Source organism: Peromyscus eremicus, unplaced genomic scaffold (assembly GCF_949786415.1).
Source record: "Peromyscus eremicus unplaced genomic scaffold, PerEre_H2_v1 PerEre#2#unplaced_113, whole genome shotgun sequence".
Classification (NCBI taxonomy): domain Eukaryota; kingdom Metazoa; phylum Chordata; class Mammalia; order Rodentia; family Cricetidae; genus Peromyscus; species Peromyscus eremicus.
In genome coordinates this window covers 249,392-270,226 of record NW_026734352.1, presented here as the reverse complement: position 1 = coordinate 270,226, position 20,835 = coordinate 249,392, and the positions used below count along the sequence as shown (strand labels likewise).

At 42.8% G+C, this 20,835-nt stretch overlaps 3 protein-coding genes across 10 annotated transcripts in view; 1 reads left to right on the top strand and 2 right to left on the bottom strand.

Moving 5' to 3' along the window:
- Nucleotides 1-2,130: 2,130 nt before the first annotated feature.
- On the bottom strand, nucleotides 2,131-4,855 carry LOC131901589 (small ubiquitin-related modifier 2-like). Its single transcript, XM_059252698.1, has 3 exons — nucleotides 4,582-4,855; nucleotides 3,702-3,834; nucleotides 2,131-2,663 (listed from the first exon to the last, which is right to left on the bottom strand). The coding sequence occupies exon 3, from the start codon at nucleotides 2,636-2,638 to the stop codon at nucleotides 2,309-2,311; it is 330 nt and encodes a 109-aa protein (XP_059108681.1). The 5' UTR covers nucleotides 2,639-2,663; nucleotides 3,702-3,834; nucleotides 4,582-4,855; the 3' UTR covers nucleotides 2,131-2,308.
- A 7,640-nt stretch (nucleotides 4,856-12,495) lies between these two features.
- LOC131901588 (small ribosomal subunit protein eS6-like) overlaps nucleotides 12,496-20,835 on the top strand; it is a 28,247-nt gene continuing 19,907 nt past the window's right edge. For 3 of the 6 annotated variants that reach the window (XR_009376785.1, XR_009376783.1, XR_009376786.1), the window contains exon 1: nucleotides 17,965-18,177. Coding sequence is in view for 2 of the 6 variants with exons in the window: in XM_059252696.1 (XP_059108679.1) it covers nucleotides 12,658-12,660; nucleotides 14,166-14,323 (161 nt within the window). In the remaining 4 variants the exon portion in view is untranslated. The other 3 variants (XM_059252696.1, XM_059252697.1, XR_009376784.1) reach the window with 2 other exon arrangements.
- LOC131901582 (uncharacterized) lies at nucleotides 15,266-17,843 on the bottom strand. 3 transcript variants are annotated; one of them, XM_059252691.1, is made up of 5 exons: nucleotides 17,703-17,843; nucleotides 17,323-17,504; nucleotides 16,675-16,722; nucleotides 16,043-16,224; nucleotides 15,266-15,797 (listed from the first exon to the last, which is right to left on the bottom strand). In XM_059252691.1, the coding sequence occupies exons 1-5, from the start codon at nucleotides 17,826-17,828 to the stop codon at nucleotides 15,463-15,465; spliced, it is 873 nt and encodes a 290-aa protein (XP_059108674.1). In that variant the 5' UTR covers nucleotides 17,829-17,843; the 3' UTR covers nucleotides 15,266-15,462. The 3 variants fall into 3 exon arrangements, 2 of the variants coding, with proteins under 2 accessions (XP_059108674.1, XP_059108675.1); XM_059252692.1 differs by having other exon boundaries at nucleotides 16,058-16,224; XR_009376781.1 differs by lacking the exons at nucleotides 17,323-17,504; nucleotides 17,703-17,843 and having other exon boundaries at nucleotides 16,058-16,224; nucleotides 16,649-16,974.

Below are 20,835 nucleotides of genomic sequence, written 5' to 3'. Positions count from 1 at the left end.
AATATTCCATATACAAATGTAACACATCTTAAGCTAATATTCCACAATAGTCCTGCCCCCACACATTTGTTCTCATATTCACTCAAAGATGTCTTGGCTTTATTTCTGTTGTTGTGAAAGGATAACCTGACAAAAACTATTTTAAGAGAGAAAAGGGCTGTCTGGCTTATCCTTCCAGGTCTCTGTTGTATGATGCTATTCCTGGGGAGACGTGAGCAAACATTTACTAACCCCAGTTAGGGAACCAACTACAGATCGAAGAAATGTCCCACCTGGTGAACCAATTAGTTGAGATTATTTACACGAATATGAGTAAGGGATTACTTACAGGAGCAGAAATAACTCAAAGACAGTTTCATTACCAAAGTCCACTGAAGCACGGGTGATAGCATATGAAAACTGGAAACCTTGAGCCCACTACACAACCTGCAGGCAGCTCAATAGTTTGGAGATTGTCCTTTGCAGTTAGCTCAGCTAGTCTGAGCCTCTCCCAGGCAACAAGGCTGGTCTATGCTTCTTCCAGAAAACTCATCTTGTCTGTGACTGTCTCGTGGTAGTCTTTATTACTCATGTAGGCTTGGAGAGGGCGGGGCCTAGTAAATCTAATCAGTTTCAGTGACTTCCTGAAGCTAGTGAATCCCCTGAAGAATGAAATATTTCACATTCCCTTAGCCCATCCTGTTCCTTCATCTCCCTTTTAACATTCTATGTCTTAACAAGCTTTCCTCCAAGATGAAAGTATGTAATCTTGAAAGAAATTACTAAACAGCAGTTGTAGTCCATCACTGTGGAGAAGCCAATGCAGGAACTTGAAGTAACTAGTCACATCCACAGTCAAGAGCAGAGAGAAAAATGAATTCATGCATGCCTACAACTGCTTAGTACCATCTCTACATACAGTCCAGGATCTCCTGCCTAGGGAATGGTGCCACCCACAGTGGGTAGAGAACTTCTCACCTCAATTAACATAATCAAGATAATCTGAACAGATATACTCATAGGCCAATCCAATATGGGCAGTCCCTCATTGAGACTTTTTCTGGGTGACTCTAGGTTGTGTCAAATTGGCAATTAAAATTAATCATAAGGGCTGTCAAGGTGGCTCAGCAGGTAAAGGTATTTGCTGCCAAGCTTATGACCTGAGTTCAATCTCTAGGACCTACATGGCAGAAGGAGAAAACCAACTCCTGGGGCTGGAGAAATAGCTCAATGGTTAAGAGCACTGACTGCTCTTCTGGAGGACCTGGGTTTAATTCCCAACACCCATATAGCAGCTCACAACTGTCTGTAACTCCAGGTCCAGGGAACTCAACACCCTCACACAGACATACAAGCAGGCAAAATACCAATGCACATAAAATAAAAATAAATTATTTTTTAAAAAAAGAAAACCAACTCCTGCAACCTGCACATACATATTCTTTCTCTCTCCCTCCTTCCCTCCCTCCCTCCATGCTCTCTCTTGTGCTACCTCTCAATTTTAATCTCTTTAAATTTTTAAAAGAACTTTTTTAGATTTATTCATTTTTATTTTTATTTTATTTTGCATACATACTTATGCTGCCTGTATCTTTGTCTGAGCACCATGTGCATCCCTGGTGCCCACAGAGGTCAAGAGAAGGAATTGGATCTCATGAAACTAGAGTTATAGATGGTTGTGAATCACTCTGTCGGTGCTGGGAACTGAACTCAGGACCTCTCCGAGGGCAACAAGTGCTCTTTTTTTTTTTTTTAAACGAGAAGTTTATTAAAACAACAAGACCCTTGACTTGAAGGGAAAACTAGGATCATTTGTTCAAGAGTAATTTACCCCTACTTAAAGAGAGATTGCCCTACATCTAACAAAAAAGTTATAAAATTGTCCTTGGTTTTACAATGATAAATGAAAAACATTAAAATTCTCCAATCAAACAATGTATGCAAGGATTTTGTTGTTGGGTTCTTTTGTTAAAACATTGAGAGCAAAATAACTTACTGTAATATAAAGGTAAGAGCTGGATGAGCATGCCACTGATGGAGAGAGGGGGATATTTTCACAGAACCAGTACTTTCCCCCAGACCATCTCCATCTGATGTCAATCAAAACAGAACATTGGCCATTTAGTTTAAAAAAGAAAAAAGCTCAAATGCTTGTGCACGTACACCAGTTACTTTATGTACAATAAAGAAATGGGGACAGGGAAATGAAAGAATAGAGAAAACTACACTGCAGTAGTCAGGATGTGGTGGAACCAAATTGCAGCTTTCTAATTGGGAATGTATTCTTGGTCTATAACAAAATTCTGGAGTAAAGTACCAGGTTCACTTTTTAGTAGACATCTCCTGTCTGCTGCTGGAACACATCAATCGTATCTTCATCCTCCACGTCCAACTGTGCAGGTGTATCTGTTTCATTGATTGGTTGCCCATCAAACCAGAATCTGATCTGCCTCATTGACAAACCCTGTCGTTCACAATAGGCTTTCATTAGTTTACTAAGTGGTGTATGCCTCTTAATCTTAAACTTAGTATGTTCGTTGTTCTCAGTCTTGACTCCTTCCTTGGGTTTCTCGTCCGCCATGGCGAGCGCTGGAGTCTCCTCATCTGCCGCGTCACAAAAGAGGCACCGGTCGGCACTGCAGCAAGTGCTCTTAACCATATCTCCAGTCCCCTAAAGAGATTTACTAAGGAAAAGAAAAAAAAAAAAAACACCACTACAACTATGTTTTAAAAACCTTTGAGCATCGTTTACCTTGGGGTATCACATGACCTGGGTCCTGGGCATCATTCAGGCAACCACTGCTGGTAGCCACAGATATAGCCATAGCCCTGATAACTGTGGCAGTCAAAAAATCTGCACACTCGAGGCAAGCAGATCTCTATGAGTTTGGGGACAGATTGGTCTACACAGTGAGTTCCAGGCCAGCCAAGGCTACATAGTAAGACCCTCCCTCAAAAAAGAAAAGAAAAGGAATCTACATAAATAGACTTAGAGGCTGGACCCCCTTGCAGCCAAGAAAGGCTAGATTCATTCTTAAGGTGCCACACACCGGTGCCACCGACACACCGCGACAACATTTTATTATTTAAAATTATTTTAAATTTAAATATAATTTATCATATTCTCCCCATCCCCCAAGTCCTTCCAGATCCTTTATCCCTCCTTACCCACCCAACTTCGAGTTCTTTCACAAAAAAACAAACAAAACCCTATAAAACAAAGCCCCCAAACGAAGAAAATAAAATAAAACACCACCCCAAAGCAAAACAGAAACAAAAAAACAAAACCCACCAAACTGTGACCAAACAAAAGCATACAAAAAAATTGTGGAGTACATTATATGTTGGTCAACTACTCCTGAACTCCTGAACATGAGACCTGGCCTGGAGTGGTTGGTGTACCCATTGTCACTCTATTGAAGAAAACTGATTTCCCTCTCTTAGCAGGTATAAATGACACTTCAGTTGTTAACCTTTCACTCTAGTGGCCAGGTTTTATTCATTCATTCATCATTTATCCATTGATTTAAACATTTTTAAAAATAGAACATAATAAAATATAATGAGATAAAACAAAAACTATCACATCGAAGTTGGACAGGACAAACCAACAGAAGAAAAAGAGCCCAAGAGAAGGCACAAGAATCAGAGACCATGCATTAGCACCCTGAGGAATCCATAAAAATACTATAAACTAGGAGCACAGAGGACCTGGTGCAGACCTGTGCAGGCTCTGTGCATGCTGCTTCCGTCTCTGTGAGTTCATATGAGCTTTGTTGATGTTGATTTAAAAGGTCTTATTTTCTTGGTGTCCTCCATCCCTTCTGGCTCTTCTTCCACAGGATTACCTGAGCTCTGATGGGAGGGATTTAATGGAGACATTCTGTTTTAGGTTGTATGTTCCAAGGTCTCTTACCCTTTGCATAATGTCTGGCTATGGGTTTCTATATTTGTAACCATCTGCTGCAGAAGGAGTATTCTCTGATGATGGCTGAACAAGGCACTGATCTATAAGTATAGTAGAATACCATTACGAGCCGTTTTATCATCATGTAATTTTTTTCTTTTTTAGGCCAGTAGTTATTTGGTTTTACCCTAGGTCACTGGACTATCTATCTTTGGTCACCCAAGCAGTGATGGGTAAGGGTTCCATCTTGTGGGGTTGGCCTTAAGTCAAATCAGGCATTGGCTGGTTACTCCCACAAGCTTTGAGCCACCATTGACCTAGCATATCTTGCGGGTAGTACACCATTGCAGATAAAGGGTTTGTTGGCTGGCTTCCTGATGGTGTTTCTCTTATGATAGTGTGTGCAGAGTGCCTTCCTGTACCAAAGATCCTGGAACATAGGGATCAAAGGTCCTACCTTTCTTTTTTTCTTTTTTTTTTTTTTTTAAATAAGTTTTATTTTATTTAACGATTTATTTAGTTATTACATATACAGTGCTCTGTCTGCATGTATGCCTGCAGGCCAGAAGAGGGCACAAGATCTCATTATAGATGGTTGGGAGCCACCACGTGGTTGCTAGGAATTGAACTCAGGACCTCTGGTAGAATAGCCAGTGCTCTTAACCTCTGAGCCATCTCTCTAGCCCAGGTCCTACCTTTCTTAACACCTTTGGAGTCAGTGTTCACCACATGAACTGCAAGGACCAACATCCACATCAGGTCCTGAGCAAGCTGATTATTTGCTTTCCTAAGGATTCAGTGAGAATCAATATCCACGTTGTTGTATCATTGTCGCTAACTTCCCAGAACCTCTTACCTACAGAAGTGTATACTGTGCCGTATATTTGTTATTTTTTTTGCAGGGAAATTTTGGTCTCATAGAAACATTGAGCAAATGTACAGAAAAATGACCTCAAGTTCCTTCTCCCCTAAAGCACTTTTTCTTAGTAGAAACGTGCATCAGTTGGCACTTTTTTTTGTAACGGATGAGTTGTTAATGATACATTAAATGATATCAAGGCTGTTTTGAATATAAATTAAACAGTTCTACTTTGAACTATTTGTGTGGTTCAAACTTCCAAATGTAGAGAATGGAAGGCAGTGAAAAGCAGTCCACCCTTTGCCGTGGAGGTCATCCTCATGTGCTGTTCACGTGTAACTAGCACACAACACACAAGTGTTCTTTCTTACTGAAATGGTGTCACTCTATGGCCGATTATTGTCTTGCTTTCAAACAAAACCGCTTCACCTTAGGATTGTGCTCAACAGTTTCTCTGCCTTCTCCACCATGTTGTATCCTTTTTTCCAGGACTCCAATCTTGAACTTCCTCACTGAGAAGAAGGGAGGACAGTGAAGGCAGGGTCGGTTTTTCTGTCGCATTGTATGTGAGGTTGCATCTGGCCACCCTTGTCTTCCACATGATTCTGCTCCTTTCCAGGCAGCCTTGTGCTTTGGGCTTTTAATAACTAAAACTAATGAAATGCTGGAATTACGGGCAATTTAAATATTATTCATCATCAAAAGTAAGAATCATTTGTCCTGTCCTGTGTTTACAGTTTTGTTTTGTTTTTTATTTTATTAGTGTGATAAGGGTCTGAGGACCCAAGAAAATGACCCCTCAATCTGCAGTATTTGAGCCAGGCTATAAGTCTGGCTGAGAATTTATTCAAATGCAAATGGTTTCCATGCCTTACTCTGAGTGGTCAGAGCTTGGCCTCATATTACTTACTACATAGCTGGTTATTTCAAAGTGATCCATTTTATATGCAGAATGCACTTGTGAATACTGAGTGTAACATTGCATGCATATTTGTATTTCAGTGTGTGTGTGTGTGTGTGTGTGTGTGTTAGCATTTGAAGATACTGTCTCAAATATAGTGGTTGTGAAAAATTGTTTTCAGAATACAGAAAATGAAACTGTGCCCCTTATCTTCTGCCATACATAGCCTCTGCACCAAATGGGTCATGGATGTCAAAATGAGACCTGATACTCTGAAAATGCCAAAGGACACGGTAGAGAAAATACTCCCACTTCTAAGCACGGGTAAGGCTTTTCTGAATAGGACTCTCATCTAATAGGAAATGAGACCAAAAATTAACACAAAGGATCTCATGAAATTAAGACTTTTCGTTAAAGGAAAAGAAAGTACCATTTAAATGGTAGCCCACAGACTATGAGAAAATCACTGGTGCAGCAGTGACATGGAGTTAGTGTTTAATTCATTTCCTTCTGATCTGCACTATAGGAAGGAATTAGTACAGTACACAGTACTAGTAACTGCTTTGTAAGTATTTCTGTTTCTACAATTAGATCTCTTCAGCTGTCAGTCTTGGTCAGAGGTTCTTCTTTCTGTAGTAGGCAGCAGTAAGTGCACACAGCCTTGAAACTTCAAAATGCTGAAGTGACCATGAACGCTTAAGTCCTAAACGGGGCACAAAGGTCAGCCACTCGCCATGGACTTAGGGAGCATTATGGAAATGGATCCTGAATATCGTGACTGAGGATGAGGGGACCTGCTGTGAAATGCTGTCTTTTGGACATGACATAGCCATAGCTCACTCACAAGAGCTATGATCATCTGCAGCTTCAGGTAAACATCTTCAGGACTAATCTTGAACGTATCTGTCTAGCCTGAACATACCTATCTAGCCTGAACCAGATATCTGGAAGTGGGAGCCTGCTGGTGGAAGAAAAAGCCCACTATGGCTTTGTCTCTGGATGGAAAAGTCAAAAGGAAGCTAGAAATTGACCATTGGTATTATTTATTAGTTCCCCCTTTCTTTACCTGTCTGCCTCCCAGGGAACACCATGTAATTTCTACTCCCACAAATTAATGAGTTTATTGAAGTTAATTGACAGGAGTATAGGTAAGGGATTACTTACAGGAATATGAATAACTCAAATGCAGTAGCATCACAAAGGCTCATATTAAAATGGGTGACTCATGAAAACTAGAAGCCTGAATATCTCTGTATGACTCATCTCTTCAGCTGTCCTACTCAACACCTGTATAACCTTGGGAGGGGAAGGGCCTTATTAATCTTGTAAGTTTCAGCTTTCCCAGCCATGGTTTAATGCCTGAGTCTTATGAACGTCCTCCATCTTTCCATAGAACTTTCTGAGCCTTAAAGAAATAGTTTTAGCCAGGGAAGAGCACACAATTTGGATATCCAGTATCATACATGCTAGCAATACAGAATGATCAGTTTACAGTTAGCAATCTACAACTGCATGTGTATACACATGCATGCAACAACAATTAATAAAAAGAGATGTCATAAATTAGAAAAAGAGCAAGGAAGACTGTAGGGAGAGTCTGAAAGGATGAAAGGGAAGAGAAAATAATGTAATTCTAATCTCAAAACCAACAGAAAAAATTCATATCAAAAAAGGGAAAATTGTTACACAACACTCCACCCCTGCTTTCAAATGTTAGTTGTTTCCACGAGATTACATTCTACCATGGAGCTCTGCAAAGGCACTGAAGTGGCACACCAGTTCTGATGTCCCTGGTGAAGCAAACTTTTTATTTCTCACCTCTTCTGTAAACACAGCTCCATCATGCTCAGTGAAGTGGCCCTAAAGCTCTGCATCTCTGTCCTTCCTTCATCAGCTTCCAGTACATGATACTTTTGAGACCTCTGCTTGTGATAACCAAGCATCCCAATGCTTCCTTTGAGCCAGTCCATTAGGAAGTGATTTCTCTGGATTTTCTTAGATTATGTAGCCTTTATTTTGGGAGATCTGAGTAAGTACATGATTATATTACAATTATATTAAATTATATTAAATTTAATTATATTAAATACAATTATAGTTGTATTTCTTCAATTTACTTGTCCATTTATTAATTGGAAGATTTTTTTTGATATTCAAGTTTTGAAATTCATTACAGAGCCTAGATATTAATCTGCGGACTGATCTTCTCCCATTTGCCAGGCTGTCTTTTTATACTGGGGATTGCTTCCTGGCTATTGGAGTACGGTTTTCAATTTTTGGCGGCCTATTTGTTGAGTTCTTGGAATATATTGTGTACTGGATTTCTTCTCAGAATGTTCTTGCATATGCCCATATATTAAGCTGTTTTCTGTAGCTTTTTCTCTAGTGGTTTCAGGTCTCACCTTAGGATCTTTGTCCAGTTTGAACTGCACTTTTGGTTGGAGGAGAGATGAGAATCTAATTTCATCCTCTATGTGTGAATATCCAGAACTACTTACTCAAAAAATATCATTTTCCCCAATGTATGTTTTTGGCATCTTTGTCAAAAGTATGTTGGGGCCTGGAAGGATGGCTCAATGGTTAGGAGAACTTTCTGCACTGACATAGGATACAGGTTTGCTTCCCAGTATCCAATCTGTCAACTCACAACCACCAGTAAGTAGCTCCAGCTCCAGGGGATCCAAAGTCCTCTTCTGTCCTCCAAGGGCACTCCCATTCACTGCCATACACCTGGACACAGACATATAAATAAAAAACAAAAATTTTGTTAAAGACCAGGGTGGTTCTAGCTGTGTGGCTTCATTTCTGTGTCTTCTGTCTATTCTACTGGTCTACTCTTCTGTTTTCTGATAGTACCATGATGTTCCTGCCACTTAGAACCAAGTCTTGAGATCAAATATTCTGATAACCTGCAGTGATTTTTCCTGCTTTGGATTATTTTTTAGGGTCTTTTTACCATCATATGAATTGTAGTTTTTTTCTCTCTTTTTTTGTGAGCAATATCAATGGAATTTTCACAAGAATTACCAAGATCAATAGATAGATTTTGACAGTATAGACAGTTTCATCTTTTAATCATGTCAATCCAAAAGTATGAGAAATTTTCTGTTTTCTAAAACTTTAATTTTTTTTTACTTTTTTGTAACTATCATGTGCCTTCATAGGTAGTTATTACTATTTTTTTTTTTTTTTTTGGTTTTTCGAGACAGGGTTTCTCTGTGTAGCTTTGCGCCTTTCCTGGAACTCACTTGGTAGCCCAGGCTGGCCTCGAACTCACAGAGATCCACCTGCCTCTGCCTCCCGAGTGCTGGGATTAAAGGCGTGCGCCACCACCGCCCGGCTTAGTTATTATTTTTTTAAAAAAACTTTTAAAAGTGGGTGGGGTCCCCACCTCCTGATTTCGACAGTATCCACAGAGTTTGATTTCCAAATAGAATCAGAAAGAATTCAAATTTCAGGCAATTGAAGTAAGTTGTGAAAACCTAGGAGAAAGAAATCCAGACATGGTGGCCCTTAAGGCCAGCACTCAGGAGGTAGAGACAGGCAGATCTCTGAAATGAGGCCATGCTGGTCTGCAGAGAAGCCCTGTCTCAAAAGCAAACAATCAAAAAGTTAGGAGAGAGGCTGAGAGATGGCTCAGCAGTTCAGAGCACTGCCTGCCCTCCTGGAGGACCTGGATTCCACTCCCAGCACCTACATGATGAGTCATAACTACCTATAACTGTAGTCCTGGGCATCCAGTGCCTTCTGTCCTCCCTGGGCACCAATCATGCATGTGGTGCACAGACTTACCTGTAGACAAAACACCCATACACTTAAAATAATAATATCAGGGGATGAAGCTCACTGTTTCCCTGTTTAAGTGAGTTCTGTGTGTGGCTCTGGTGGGAACACTCACTGATACCTCACTGTCTTCATAGCTTCTATTGGTTTACCTCTCTCCTGAGATGAAAGGGGCTCTTGGTTCTGTAAGGCCTGTTGAGTATCCACTGAGAGAGAATCTATGGTGCCAAGAACCAGAGTTTCAACGAAAGCTGCCTTGGGTCTGGATGTTTCTCTTTGTGACCTTTGCTTTGGAATGGCAGATGTTGAATGCTGCTTTACTAGAGTGCCAGAGGAATTTTCATCTGCTTTCAATTCAGCTCTGTACATATTCCACTTGCACTTCTCTTGCTGTGACTGAAAACAGAAAAAGAAAATCTGCAAACCTCTGACCAAAAGCATCTTAAGGGGGGAAAGTATTTATTCATCTTAGGACTGAAGGTTACAGTCCAACACTGAGTGTAGTCAAAGCAGGATCTGAAGTCACATCTGCTTGCTGGTACACATAGCATTACTTCCATTAAAGGATCACATTTCACAAGCAAAAATTAGAGCAAGGCTCATATAGAAAGCTGCTTACTCTCGACTTGCCGGCTGGCTTATACCCAGCTAGCTTTCTTATACAGTTGATTTTCACATGCCTAGGAATGGTACCTCCCACAGTGGGCTGAGCCCTCCTACATCAACCTACAACCAAAGAGTCCCTCACAGACATATCCAGAGGCCCATCTGACCTAGGCCAATCCTACATTGGAGGGTCTCCCCTCAGATGACTCTAGCTGTGACAAGTTGACACTTTATGCTACCCAGGTCAGTACACTGTATTGTATTGTGAGACACCATTTTAGAGAACTGTTTGCTGTCAGGAATGGTGTTTCTTTCTCTATAAACTGTGGGAACTGTCACTGATCTCTTAAACAGAGCCTGTAAATGTCCAGAAAAGGGATCAGAAATGGGTTGAAAATTTGCTGGGCTTCCAATCCTCCATTTCCTGGGTCCCCAAACCTAATATTATTTGCAGGTAGCCAGCTAGGTCAGGGTCACCTCCCCCACCGGGTGTTTACACTTCTGTAACCTTGGGTGGGGTGAAGGGAATGAGTCTTCTTCTGGCTTAAGTTGCACTTTTACCTAAGAGGTCTCACAAGACAGAGGAGTAAAACCTCACATACATCTCAGCAACCCACTTGACGTTTTGATTATCACTGCCAATTGATCTTTGGAGCCTGGTCTTGGGTCCCGTCATCTCTTCATTAACCCTTTTTTGCACTCAGACCTTCAGTTCTCATTGGCTGTGTGGAGCCCATGGCCTCTGTCTAGTCTTTTAACCCGAGTGTCCACAGCCTTATGCAGGGGCAAGTCACTAATGGTAGAAGCAGCTCTCATGATGGAGAACATTCCACCAGAAGAATAAATGGTTTTTTCTAGGTATGGTGGTGCACACCTGTAATCCTACCACGTAAAGCAGTGGTTCTCCACCTTCCTGATGCTGTGACCCTTTATTTCAGTTCCTCATGCTGTGGTAAACCTGGCCATAATAGTATTTTCGTTGGTACTTCATAACTCTAATTTTGTTATTGTTGTGGATCTTAATGTAAATATATGTGTTTTCTGATGGTCTTAAGTGAGCCTTGTGAAAGGACCATCCAACCTGGAGATCTGGAGATGAAGACCAGCTAAGACTTCAAGGTGAACTCCAAGTGAGCCGGTACTACACAGTGAGACCCTGTGTGAACACTGCACCCCAGGACCATTCTCTCAGTTTCTGGACTCTTGCTTCAGCTCCATTGATCCTTTTGGCTGTCTTCTTGACAGCTGATCCCACTTAGCTGGTAATAGCTGCTTGAGGTGGGATTGAAATTGGCCATGATCTAGTTGTTTTGTTTTCTCTCTGTGTGTATGTGTGTGTGTGGGGGGTATGTTTGTATCCATACACGTGTTTTGGTGTGTGTGTGCGTACACACACATGTAAGTATGTGTATGTGTGGTCTATGTGTGTGTATGTGTCCATTCACAGGTGTGGAGTGAGTGTGTATAGCCTTGTGTATGTGTGGTATATCCATGTGTATGTGTGAACATGTGTGTTTGTGTTCATGTGGTGTCCATGTGGGTGGAAGCAGGAGTTTGACACCACGAGTCTTCCTTATTCCCTCTACTCCTAGTTTTCATTGAACCACATTTTCTCACTGAATGCAGTGCTCACCAATTGACAAGACCGGCTGACCAGTGAGCTCTGGAGACCTGCTGTCACCTAGGGTGTCTCAGTTTTCTTTTCTCTTGCTGTGATAGAACAGTGATCAAAAACAACTTTGGGAAAGCAGGCATTTATTTCTTTACAGGTTACAGTCCATCATGAAGGGAAGTCAGGACAGAAATGCAGACAGGAACCTGGAGGCAAGAACTGAAGCAGAGGCTATGAGGGAACACTGTTGACTGCCTTGCTCCCCATGGCTTGCCCAACTTGCTTTCTTATAGCACCCCAAAACACCAGTGCAGGGGTGGCACTGCCCACAGTGAGCTGAACCTTCTCACATAAAGCATTCAGTAATAAAGAAAATGCTTCACAGACTTACCTCCAGGCCAATCTGATAGAGACATTTTCTCAACTAATATTTCCTCTAACAATTGACCCTACCTGTATCAAGTTGAAAACAACAATAATCACAACAAAAGGAAACACAGCACATTGGGCATCATCTGCACATGACCATAGCATTTTTTATGTAAATACTGGAGATCCAGACTCTGGTCCCTGTGTTTTCTTAGCAGGCAGCATACTGACAGAATCTCCTTATCCCCGATCTGGATTGTCCTGTGGGTACTTTGAAACCGCCTAGGGACATTGACATAAGCATTCCCACTGTTGTCTACCACAGTAATCATGTGGAGTGTGCAGAATGATTCCCATGTCACCAACTTTAAAAGTTATGGTCCTTTAACTCACGAACTGCCATTTCTGCATCTCTTGGCTTTCTTGGTTTTTAAGCTACATGTTTAATTTCTTACCCACTGTTTACATTTCTTTGAAGTATTCTGGAGGGAATGTTAGGTACACTGTGGAGAGCAGGGGACAAGGCAGTAACAGCATCGATGGCTGTTTGAATGGCTGCATCTACTTACTCTCCTGTGATGTGTTTTTGAGTCGATGCTCTTATCTGGTGTCCTCCCTGGGCATGGCTGGTGTGCAGTTAAATGGTGAGTTCATTTCTTGTGATGTGTGCTGGTGTGTCCTTTGTGATTTTCTTGAACTAACTTACTAGCTCTGATTATGTTCTGTAGATTCTTTTTGCACATATTACTAATGAACTAGTTCACTTTCTCTGTGAGTAGGGATGACAGCTAGACCACTGCTGCCATCATTTCTGGCTACTGCCCCTCTCTGTTCTCTGTGCTGGATAGGCCACCATAGTTCAACAGGAAAGCCTGTCTCCATCCTGCAAAATGGATGAGTTTTCTCTCAACCTGTCTAATGCAGCCCTGGATCTCTCGTTCCCAGAGTCATTGTACACCCTAGCTCTGGAGACTAGATGATATGAACAGCTAGATTTGTTGTTGTTGTTGTTGTTGTTGTTGTTGTTGTTGTTGTTGTTGTTTTTGTTGTTGTTCTTTGAGCTAGGATTTCTCTGTGTTGCCTTGGCTGACCTGAAACTCGCTTTGTAGACCAGGCTGGCATCAAACTCACAGGATCCACCTGGCTCTGCCTCCCGAGTGCTGGGATTAAAGGTTTGAGCCACCATCACTGAGCTAACAAGCTCACTTTTTGATTAGACATGGACTAGCTTGATGTATATAACCTCTTCAAAGTCAAATGCCTAGGTGGACAGTGATGTGGTGTGTGTGGGGGGTTTCCCATATATCATAGCTGAAATGAGCTGCCCACTGATACCACTCAGTGTCCTCTAAATGGTAGGTGGCATCACATATGCCCAGGATGAGGACTACAGTGAGCCATTTTTGATGGTGACCTCTAGTTTTGTCCTTTGGAGGGTTTCCTGGACATAGTGAACATAAGACGACATGTAATCCATTCCCCACAGACAAATGTGAAAATTTTCCATGGACTCAACTCTGTCATGTGTTGATCACCCCCACAATTCTGGGAAAACCTGGCACTTCTTTATGATAACCATCTGTTTAAACATGTTCATTGGGGTGTGACAAGTGTCACAACATACACTGAGTGTGTATACACAGCTCTGGGATCAGGGTTGGTGAGAATGGGGAGCACCATTATAGTTAAGTTGACATCATTTTTCTCTGCATGGCCCTGCAGACCATTTTGACAGAGCAGAAGCCCATGGAGAAAGTGAAGACCTCTGAGCTTGAGCCCTACTCTATCTGAACTCAGAATCTATGTCCCTAAGTGTTAGGGAGACCGCTGAGCAGAAGACTGCCAGTTCACAATCATATATTCCTCACCATTGTTGGTATTTGCCCTTTTTCTGCCACATGAGCTGCTTGCTTTTCCCTGCTTCTAAGACGGCCTTCAAGGGTTCTCCTTCCATGATCCACGTGTTTGTCTCAGAGTTGCCATACACAGGTAGACATGAGTAAATTGTAGCACATGGGGAATAGACATGATGCCCCTGAACCATAACATGAGTAAACAAATTTTTATTAATATTAAAGTCTAAATAACAACCCACATTGAGAACACCATAAAAAGGAGTTAAACAGCTCTTTTTTGTGGCACCTCCTAGGCGGTTGGCTGTGTCAAGATGAAGCTGAATGTCTCCTTCCCTGCCACCAGCTGTCAGAAACTCATTGAAGTGGATGATGAACACAAGCTTCGTATGTTCTGTGAGAAGCCCATGGCCACAGAAGTAGCTGCTGATGCTCTGGGTGAAGAGTGGAAGGGGTATGTGGTCTGAATCATTGGCAGGAATGAAAAAGTTTTCCCATGAAGCAAGGCATTTTGACCCATGGCAGCGTGCACCTGCTGTTGAGTAAGGGCCATTCTTGTTATAGACCAAGGAGAACGGAGAGAGGAAGCACAAGTCTGTTTGAGGATGCATCATGGAAGCCAATTTCAGTGTTCCTAATTTGGTTATTGGAAGAAAAAAAAAAAAAAGGAGAGGAGGATATTCCTGGATGGACAGATACTACTGTGCCTCGTCACTTGGGACCTTAAAGAGCTAGCAGAATCTGAAAGCTTTTTAATCTCTTTAAGGAAGATGATGTCCGCCAAAAATACATGGTCAGAAAGCCATTAAACCAAGAAAAAGCCCAGGACCAAAGCACTCAAGATTCAGCATCCTGTCACTCCTCATGTCCTGCAACACAAAGGCTGTCATATTGCTGCTCTAAAGAAACAACAGACAAAGGAAAACAAGGAGAAGGCTGCAGAATGTGATGAACTTTTGGCAAGAGAATGAAGGACGCCCAAGTAAAGCGCCAGGACCAGATCGCCAAGAGACGTAGGCTGTCCTCTCAGAGCTTTTACTTGTGAGTCTGAGTCCAGTCAGAAATAAGTCTTTAAGGGTAACAAATAAATGATCATGCCCTAAAAAATTTAAACAAAATTCAAGGAGATACTAAAAATGAAAACAACAATAAAAAAAAATTAGACAAAATTTAAAGAGATATTGACAGTGAAAAGAATAATAAAAAGAATTAAACAAAATGAAAGGCAATATTAACAATGAACACAACAATAAAAAGAATTAAGCATAACTAAAGGCAATATTAACATTGAAAAAAGTACTAAAGAAAATTAAAGGAAATATTAACAATGAAACCATTAATAAAAAAGAAATAAACAAAATTAAAGGTGATATTAACATGAAAACAATGAGAGAACTAGGCATACTTAATGTTTATTAATAAATATTAATATTGAAAACACAAGGAAAAATAATTAAATATAATTAAAGGCAATATTAATATTAACTTTGAAAACAACAATAAAAAGTTTTAAACACAACGAAAGGAGATACTTTCTCTAAAGACGGGAAGGACAGCTGGTCCTGGGTGGAACTCGGCAGGTAATAAACAATCTCAATCTATGTCAACATCAGGCAGAGGGAAAAAGGGCTCTGGTGCACCCAGTTGCACAACAGAAACTAGAAAGAGCCGCCCAGCATCTGGAACATCTGCAGCCACTTCTAGAGGTGGCTGTGCATCAGTGGGCAGAGGCTGGTCTGAAGTTTGAAGTGGTACTGGTCCAGCTTCTGGCACGGTTGGTTCCCCAAGGGCCAGGTCTGTGTCATCTTGGGTTTTCAGAAATTCCCGGGGCTCTGCCACAGAAGTTGGTCCCACATGTAGAGTCTCCACCATCCCTAATGCATCCTGCATGGGTGCCTCTGTATTAACTTCCCTGAGGAGTCCATCATCTAAGGCAGAAAGAGATGAACCATTAGTGGAAGTGCCCTAGAAGTTTCCATGATGGGGTGAGCTTCCCAGAGATGGCCTTGCTGGTTACACAAGGTCTGTTCATGTCAGAAAATCCCCAGTCCCCTCTCCCCACAACAGGACATCTCACCCGACAGGTGTCCAGCTCTGGTTCCAGGCGGGATATCTGGACAATTCCCTGGTATAACCCATCATCGAAATTACCTCAGCCTTCCTAGGAACCTACCCCAGGCCTCCTCACCCATTTTACAGTCCTGCTCCTCCAGCGCCTCCCCTTGGAGAGTGAAGTCTTTTGCAGGCTCATCGGGCCATAGATATTTCACGAGCCTCTTGGCCACGGCAAGGTTTGGAGACCTGAAGTCCTGGGGTTGTTTTGACGTCCATATTGATAGGAAGGATAACAAGGCACTGCAGGGAGGACCAGGTTGGAGGGAAGTAGAGTCAGAAGCCTGGCCTCACTTCACCAGCACAGCAGTGTCCCTTAGATGAGGAAAAGGCTGCCCAGCCCATGTGCTGCTGGGCATGGTGGTCAGGAGTGTAGAGCTGTATGGACAGGGCTCGAGACACTTTCTGTCCCTTGGAGGAGGGACTGGGCAGACTGGGCTGGGCTGTAGTGGGGATGGTTTCCCCTAGGGCCCTTTAGCTTCCGTCAATCCCTGTGCTCCTCAGGACCAAGGAGATCAATGGAGATTTATTTCTGTTTTTCTCCACCTGCACGTGAAGTCTCTGGTACCATCCCTCTAGTGGGAATCCCAAGAGCAGGGTGACTGGTAACAGCTCATTCCTCAACCCTAGCCACCCCAGACATCCCACTGTGTAGAGGGGCTCTTACCTCCCTCGTCACCCAAGCCAACTCACTTCCTTTTTTCCTGATCCTCCATACAGTCTGGCTGCAAAGGTCCATACCTGTGGCATTTCATGAGGGTGTCACCACTAAGGCCATGTGTCCCCAACCCACCAAGGGATCTAGAAGGAGCTACATGAATCAGGTAGAGAAATAGAAGCCAGGAAGGGGATGAGGGTCCTCAGGGCTCCTTGCAATGTTCTGACTTCCATGGTTAGGGTCTGGGAAAGAGCCTCTGGTCACAGCTCTCAAGGATTGTCACACAATGGGTAACCTAAGCTTCTCCTTCTTGGTTTTTTTTTTTTTTTGTTGTTGTTGTTGTTGTTGTTACAGGATTTCTTGGGTGGCCCCAGGGACCCTTATCTGCTTCTGTTAGTCCCATCAAACCTAGATAGTGTCTAGAAGCTTTTATACAAATGGGAAAAAGGCTCTGTTCAAAGGATAAGAAAGGATAGTGTTTGACACTTCTTGGGAAAAGTGAATGACAATCTAGTGTTGTCTCCCCTACCCCTATCTCTGGCCATGTCATCTTGAAGGTCCAGGCCCAGGACCAATGATACAATAATACTTGTTCTGTGAGAGCATACAGTCCCAGAGAAGGGTAGAGACATTCTAAAACCAAACAGGAGGCTTGAGAGCCTGACTTGTGTGTAGCCACTCACGTGTCCATAATTAAGTCCAGCATCTCCCAGGTGGTCACAAACCTATGGTAGATAGTCAATATTATACCTATAAATAGGTAATTCCCATCCTTATAGGCTTTTGGTATATGATTGATAACGTCTTGCATATAGGTTGGGCTCCGTGGATCAAATATGGGGCCGTCTTCCTGAATCCTGTCATCCTGAGGAAAGACCAAGGAAGGAAGGAGGGTTTAAATGTGAAATCTCAGAGACAATAACAACCCATTACCACACACTGAAGTGAAAAGCGAGCATAAAAGACGTTTCTCAGTGTTCTCACAGGAACACAGACCCATTCAGGAACTGCAGTGGATCAGGGGGACCAAAAAGTCTCCTGGCTGCAGGCTGGCCTGTGTTACCTCATTTTTCCTACAGGAAAATAGACAGAGGTGTGCACAAATACTTCGCAGCACACGTCGGAACCGGCCAGGAAGCTTTGGTTTTTGGCGGCGTGAGCAACCAAAACACGTGAAGCAAGAGAACATCCTTGCTCTTCTAGTGCCTCCAGAGAAGTGAGTGAGTTGAGGCTGCTGTTGATGGCTGGTTACCTGGTAACCAGGAGCCTGAGTTCCATCTGTAATAATACTAAGGAAGTGAGGTCACTTCCTGGGGCCCTCCAGTCAGCACTTCCTCCACATAGGCTTTCTCTAGGGCTGACCAGGGCTGCCATCTTCTCTCCTGCCTTTCCATGTGTACAATGGGACACAGTGGTGTCCATATGCCCATGCCACACACTGACCTGGGAAGCCTGGCTCCAGCCAGACCCTCAACTTCAAGAAGGCAGAAGAGGTTTCCCAACCATTACCTCTATACCACATGCATTCCAGGAAAAAAGTAATTTTCTCTTAGGGTCTTCCCACTGTTCAAAACCTCCTCCCTGTAGATCATTCTGGTGTTGATTTCCTAGTGTGTCATCTTTTGTATATGATCACAGATTCCCTATACCTGAGAAACCCCATACCACTGTCACCAGAGGTGAAGGAACAAAAAGGCACTGTGCCCATGTCCTCATACCCACACAAGGGCACACAGAGGACCCACTTACAAAGTGCCTAGGTACATGTCAGTATAGAAAAGGCCATGCTTAGATGGCCTTAGGGATATTTAGGTTGAGGTTAGTGTTAGGGTAACAGACAGTAGCAAACTGTATGCGTTCATGTTTAATCGTGCTTTTCAATTATAGGTAGTTATGACTCATCATGTAGGTGCTGGGAGTGGAATCCAGGTCCTCCAGGAGGGCAGGCAGTGCTCTGAACTGCTGAGCCATCTCTCAGCCTCTCTCCTAACTTTTTGATTGTTTGCTTTTTTTTTTTGGTTTTTTTTTTTTTTTTTTGGTTTTTTCGAGACAGGGTTTCTCTGTGTAGCTTTGTGCCTTTCCTGGAACTCACTTGGTAGCCCAGGCTGGCCTCGAACTCACAGAGATCCGCCTGGCTCTGCCTCCCGAGTACTGGGATTACAGGCGTGCGCCGGCACCACCGCCCGGCATTATACTGAATGATTGTTTGCTTTTGAGACAGGGCTTCTCTGCTGTCCAGCATGGCCTCAACTCAGAGATCTGCCTGTCTCTACCTCCTGAGTTTTGGCCTTAAAAGCTACCATGTCTAGATTCCTTTCTCCTAAATTTTCACAACTTACTTCAATTACCTGAAATTTGAATCCTTCCTGATTCTATTTGGAAATCAAATGTCAGCAGCAGTAAATTTGCTGCCTTCATTTTAAATGCCCTTTTTTTGTCCTGTCCCAGTTAAGTTGTTTGTGTGAAAAATGTGCAGTTGGGTTCCAGAGGGTGCTGGGGATCAGTTCCCCTGTGGTTTTTCCTGTTTGGAAAACAGTGTCCGGCTTGCCTCTGGATACAGAGTAACCATTCCTTGACCCCTGCTGTTAGAGGTGCATATAAGCCCATGTTGGTATGAATAAAGAGAGCTGCTTCCCTGACGAACTGAAACTGGGTGTCTAGAGTGCTGTTTAACCTCAGTGTCCTTCATCAGATTTCGTGCTCGAGCTGCACGTGTCGTGGCAAGTGGAGGTCCCACTGAGATCTGGAAAGGGGTAAGCGAACGAAGCTCACCCTAAAAGGAGGGGTAGAGGTCTGGAACATTGGTACATACCATGGGTAATTCTACTGCAAAAGCTCAGTTGGCCACTGAGGAACAGGAATTAAGTCAAGTAAGCAAGGAACAGGAATTAAGTCTAGCACCGCACTCACATTTGCGGACACCATAGCTGAAGCAAGTCCTTGGTTTCTGACGGGAGGAGGTTTGACAGATAAATTTCCTACAGCTCTCTATGGAGAGTTGTGAAAGATGCTCTTCTGACTGATAAAGTGAAAGTGAAAGAGCAACTTTCAGAGTGTGAGCAAGCATTTGCTAATGCTCAGGAGGCCGAGATGAATGAATCTTTGAAAGGGGAAAAGGAAGAGGTCGAGGTCCCCTGTAAAGAGTGTATAAGGATATTTGTGAAAGATTTAATGGATGAGGAAGAAGACGATGATCTTGCCTCTGTCTCAGATTTAGTAGAGGAGGAAGAGCAGCTAGAAAAAGAGATAGAGGAACTACAACAGAAGTTGTGTCGTGCAAAAATGAAAGCACAGTCAGCACCTTCTATGCCTCTGTTGTCTCGGCCCCTGCCAAGAAATCCTCATTGGATAGGGGAGGAAAAAGAATCAGAGGACAGATATAGGCAAAAAAAGGGGGTGATGTGGCATGAAACATATCCAGTAACTGAAACTCAGAATCAAGCTGGACAGGTGGTCCGGGAGCATGTTCTTTTAACTTTCAAAGAGATGAAGCAGTTGAAGGAGGCAGTGAGCAGTTATGGACCACAGGCTCCATTCACTGTGACTCTGTTTGAATCATTTTCCGCTAATCATTTGATGCCAAGTGATTGGCAGCGATTGTGCCGAGCTGTGTTATCTGGGGATGATTATTTACTATGGAAAAGTGAAAATCATGAGAAATGCTTAGAACTGGCTTACATAAATGCTCGAGCTGGACAACCCCAGAGAAATTATGACATGCTCACGGGATCAAGACAGTATGCTAACCTTCAGCAACAGATTTTATATGATCTCGGTACCTATGCTCAAATAGCTGCTGCCGCAGTGCAAGCCTGGAAATCACTACCTAATGTAGCTGCAGGAGAACAGATATCAAAAGTGCTGCAGGGCCCTTCTGAGCCATATGCTGACTTTGTCTCACGCTTGTTACAACTAGCTGGAAAGGTATTTGGGGACTCTGATCAGGCTATGCCCGTTATTAAGCAGTTGGCTTACAGTCCTAGTATGTGTCAAATGTATGTTGCAGAAGCCTTATCTCCCATAAGGAACAAATATCCAGAGACATATATCATACATTATGTGGATGATATTTTACTGGCTGCACGCACACAAGAACAAGTGCTGCAAACCTATGCAGATTTACAACAAGCACTTGCCAGTACTGGACTAGTTATAGCACCTGAAAAGGTGCAACAGAAAATGCCATATCAGTATCT

Bases quoted from the DNA above. Each gene is read 5' to 3' on its own strand.
- LOC131901589 (XM_059252698.1), bottom strand. From the start codon at position 2,638: ATGGTTAAGAGCACTTGCTGCAGTGCCGACCGGTGCCTCTTTTGTGAC.
- LOC131901582 (XM_059252691.1), bottom strand. From the start codon at position 17,828: ATGTTCTCTTGCTTCACGTGTTTTGGTTGCTCACGCCGCCAAAAACCA. The intron at 16,723-17,322 runs GTGAGTGGCTAC...GAAATGCCACAG, and splicing joins CTGGACTTAATTATGGACAC to GTATGGACCTTTGCAGCCAG. The intron at 16,225-16,674 runs GTGAGTTGGCTT...TCCTCCCTGCAG, and splicing joins GAGGATCAGGAAAAAAGGAA to TGCCTTGTTATCCTTCCTAT.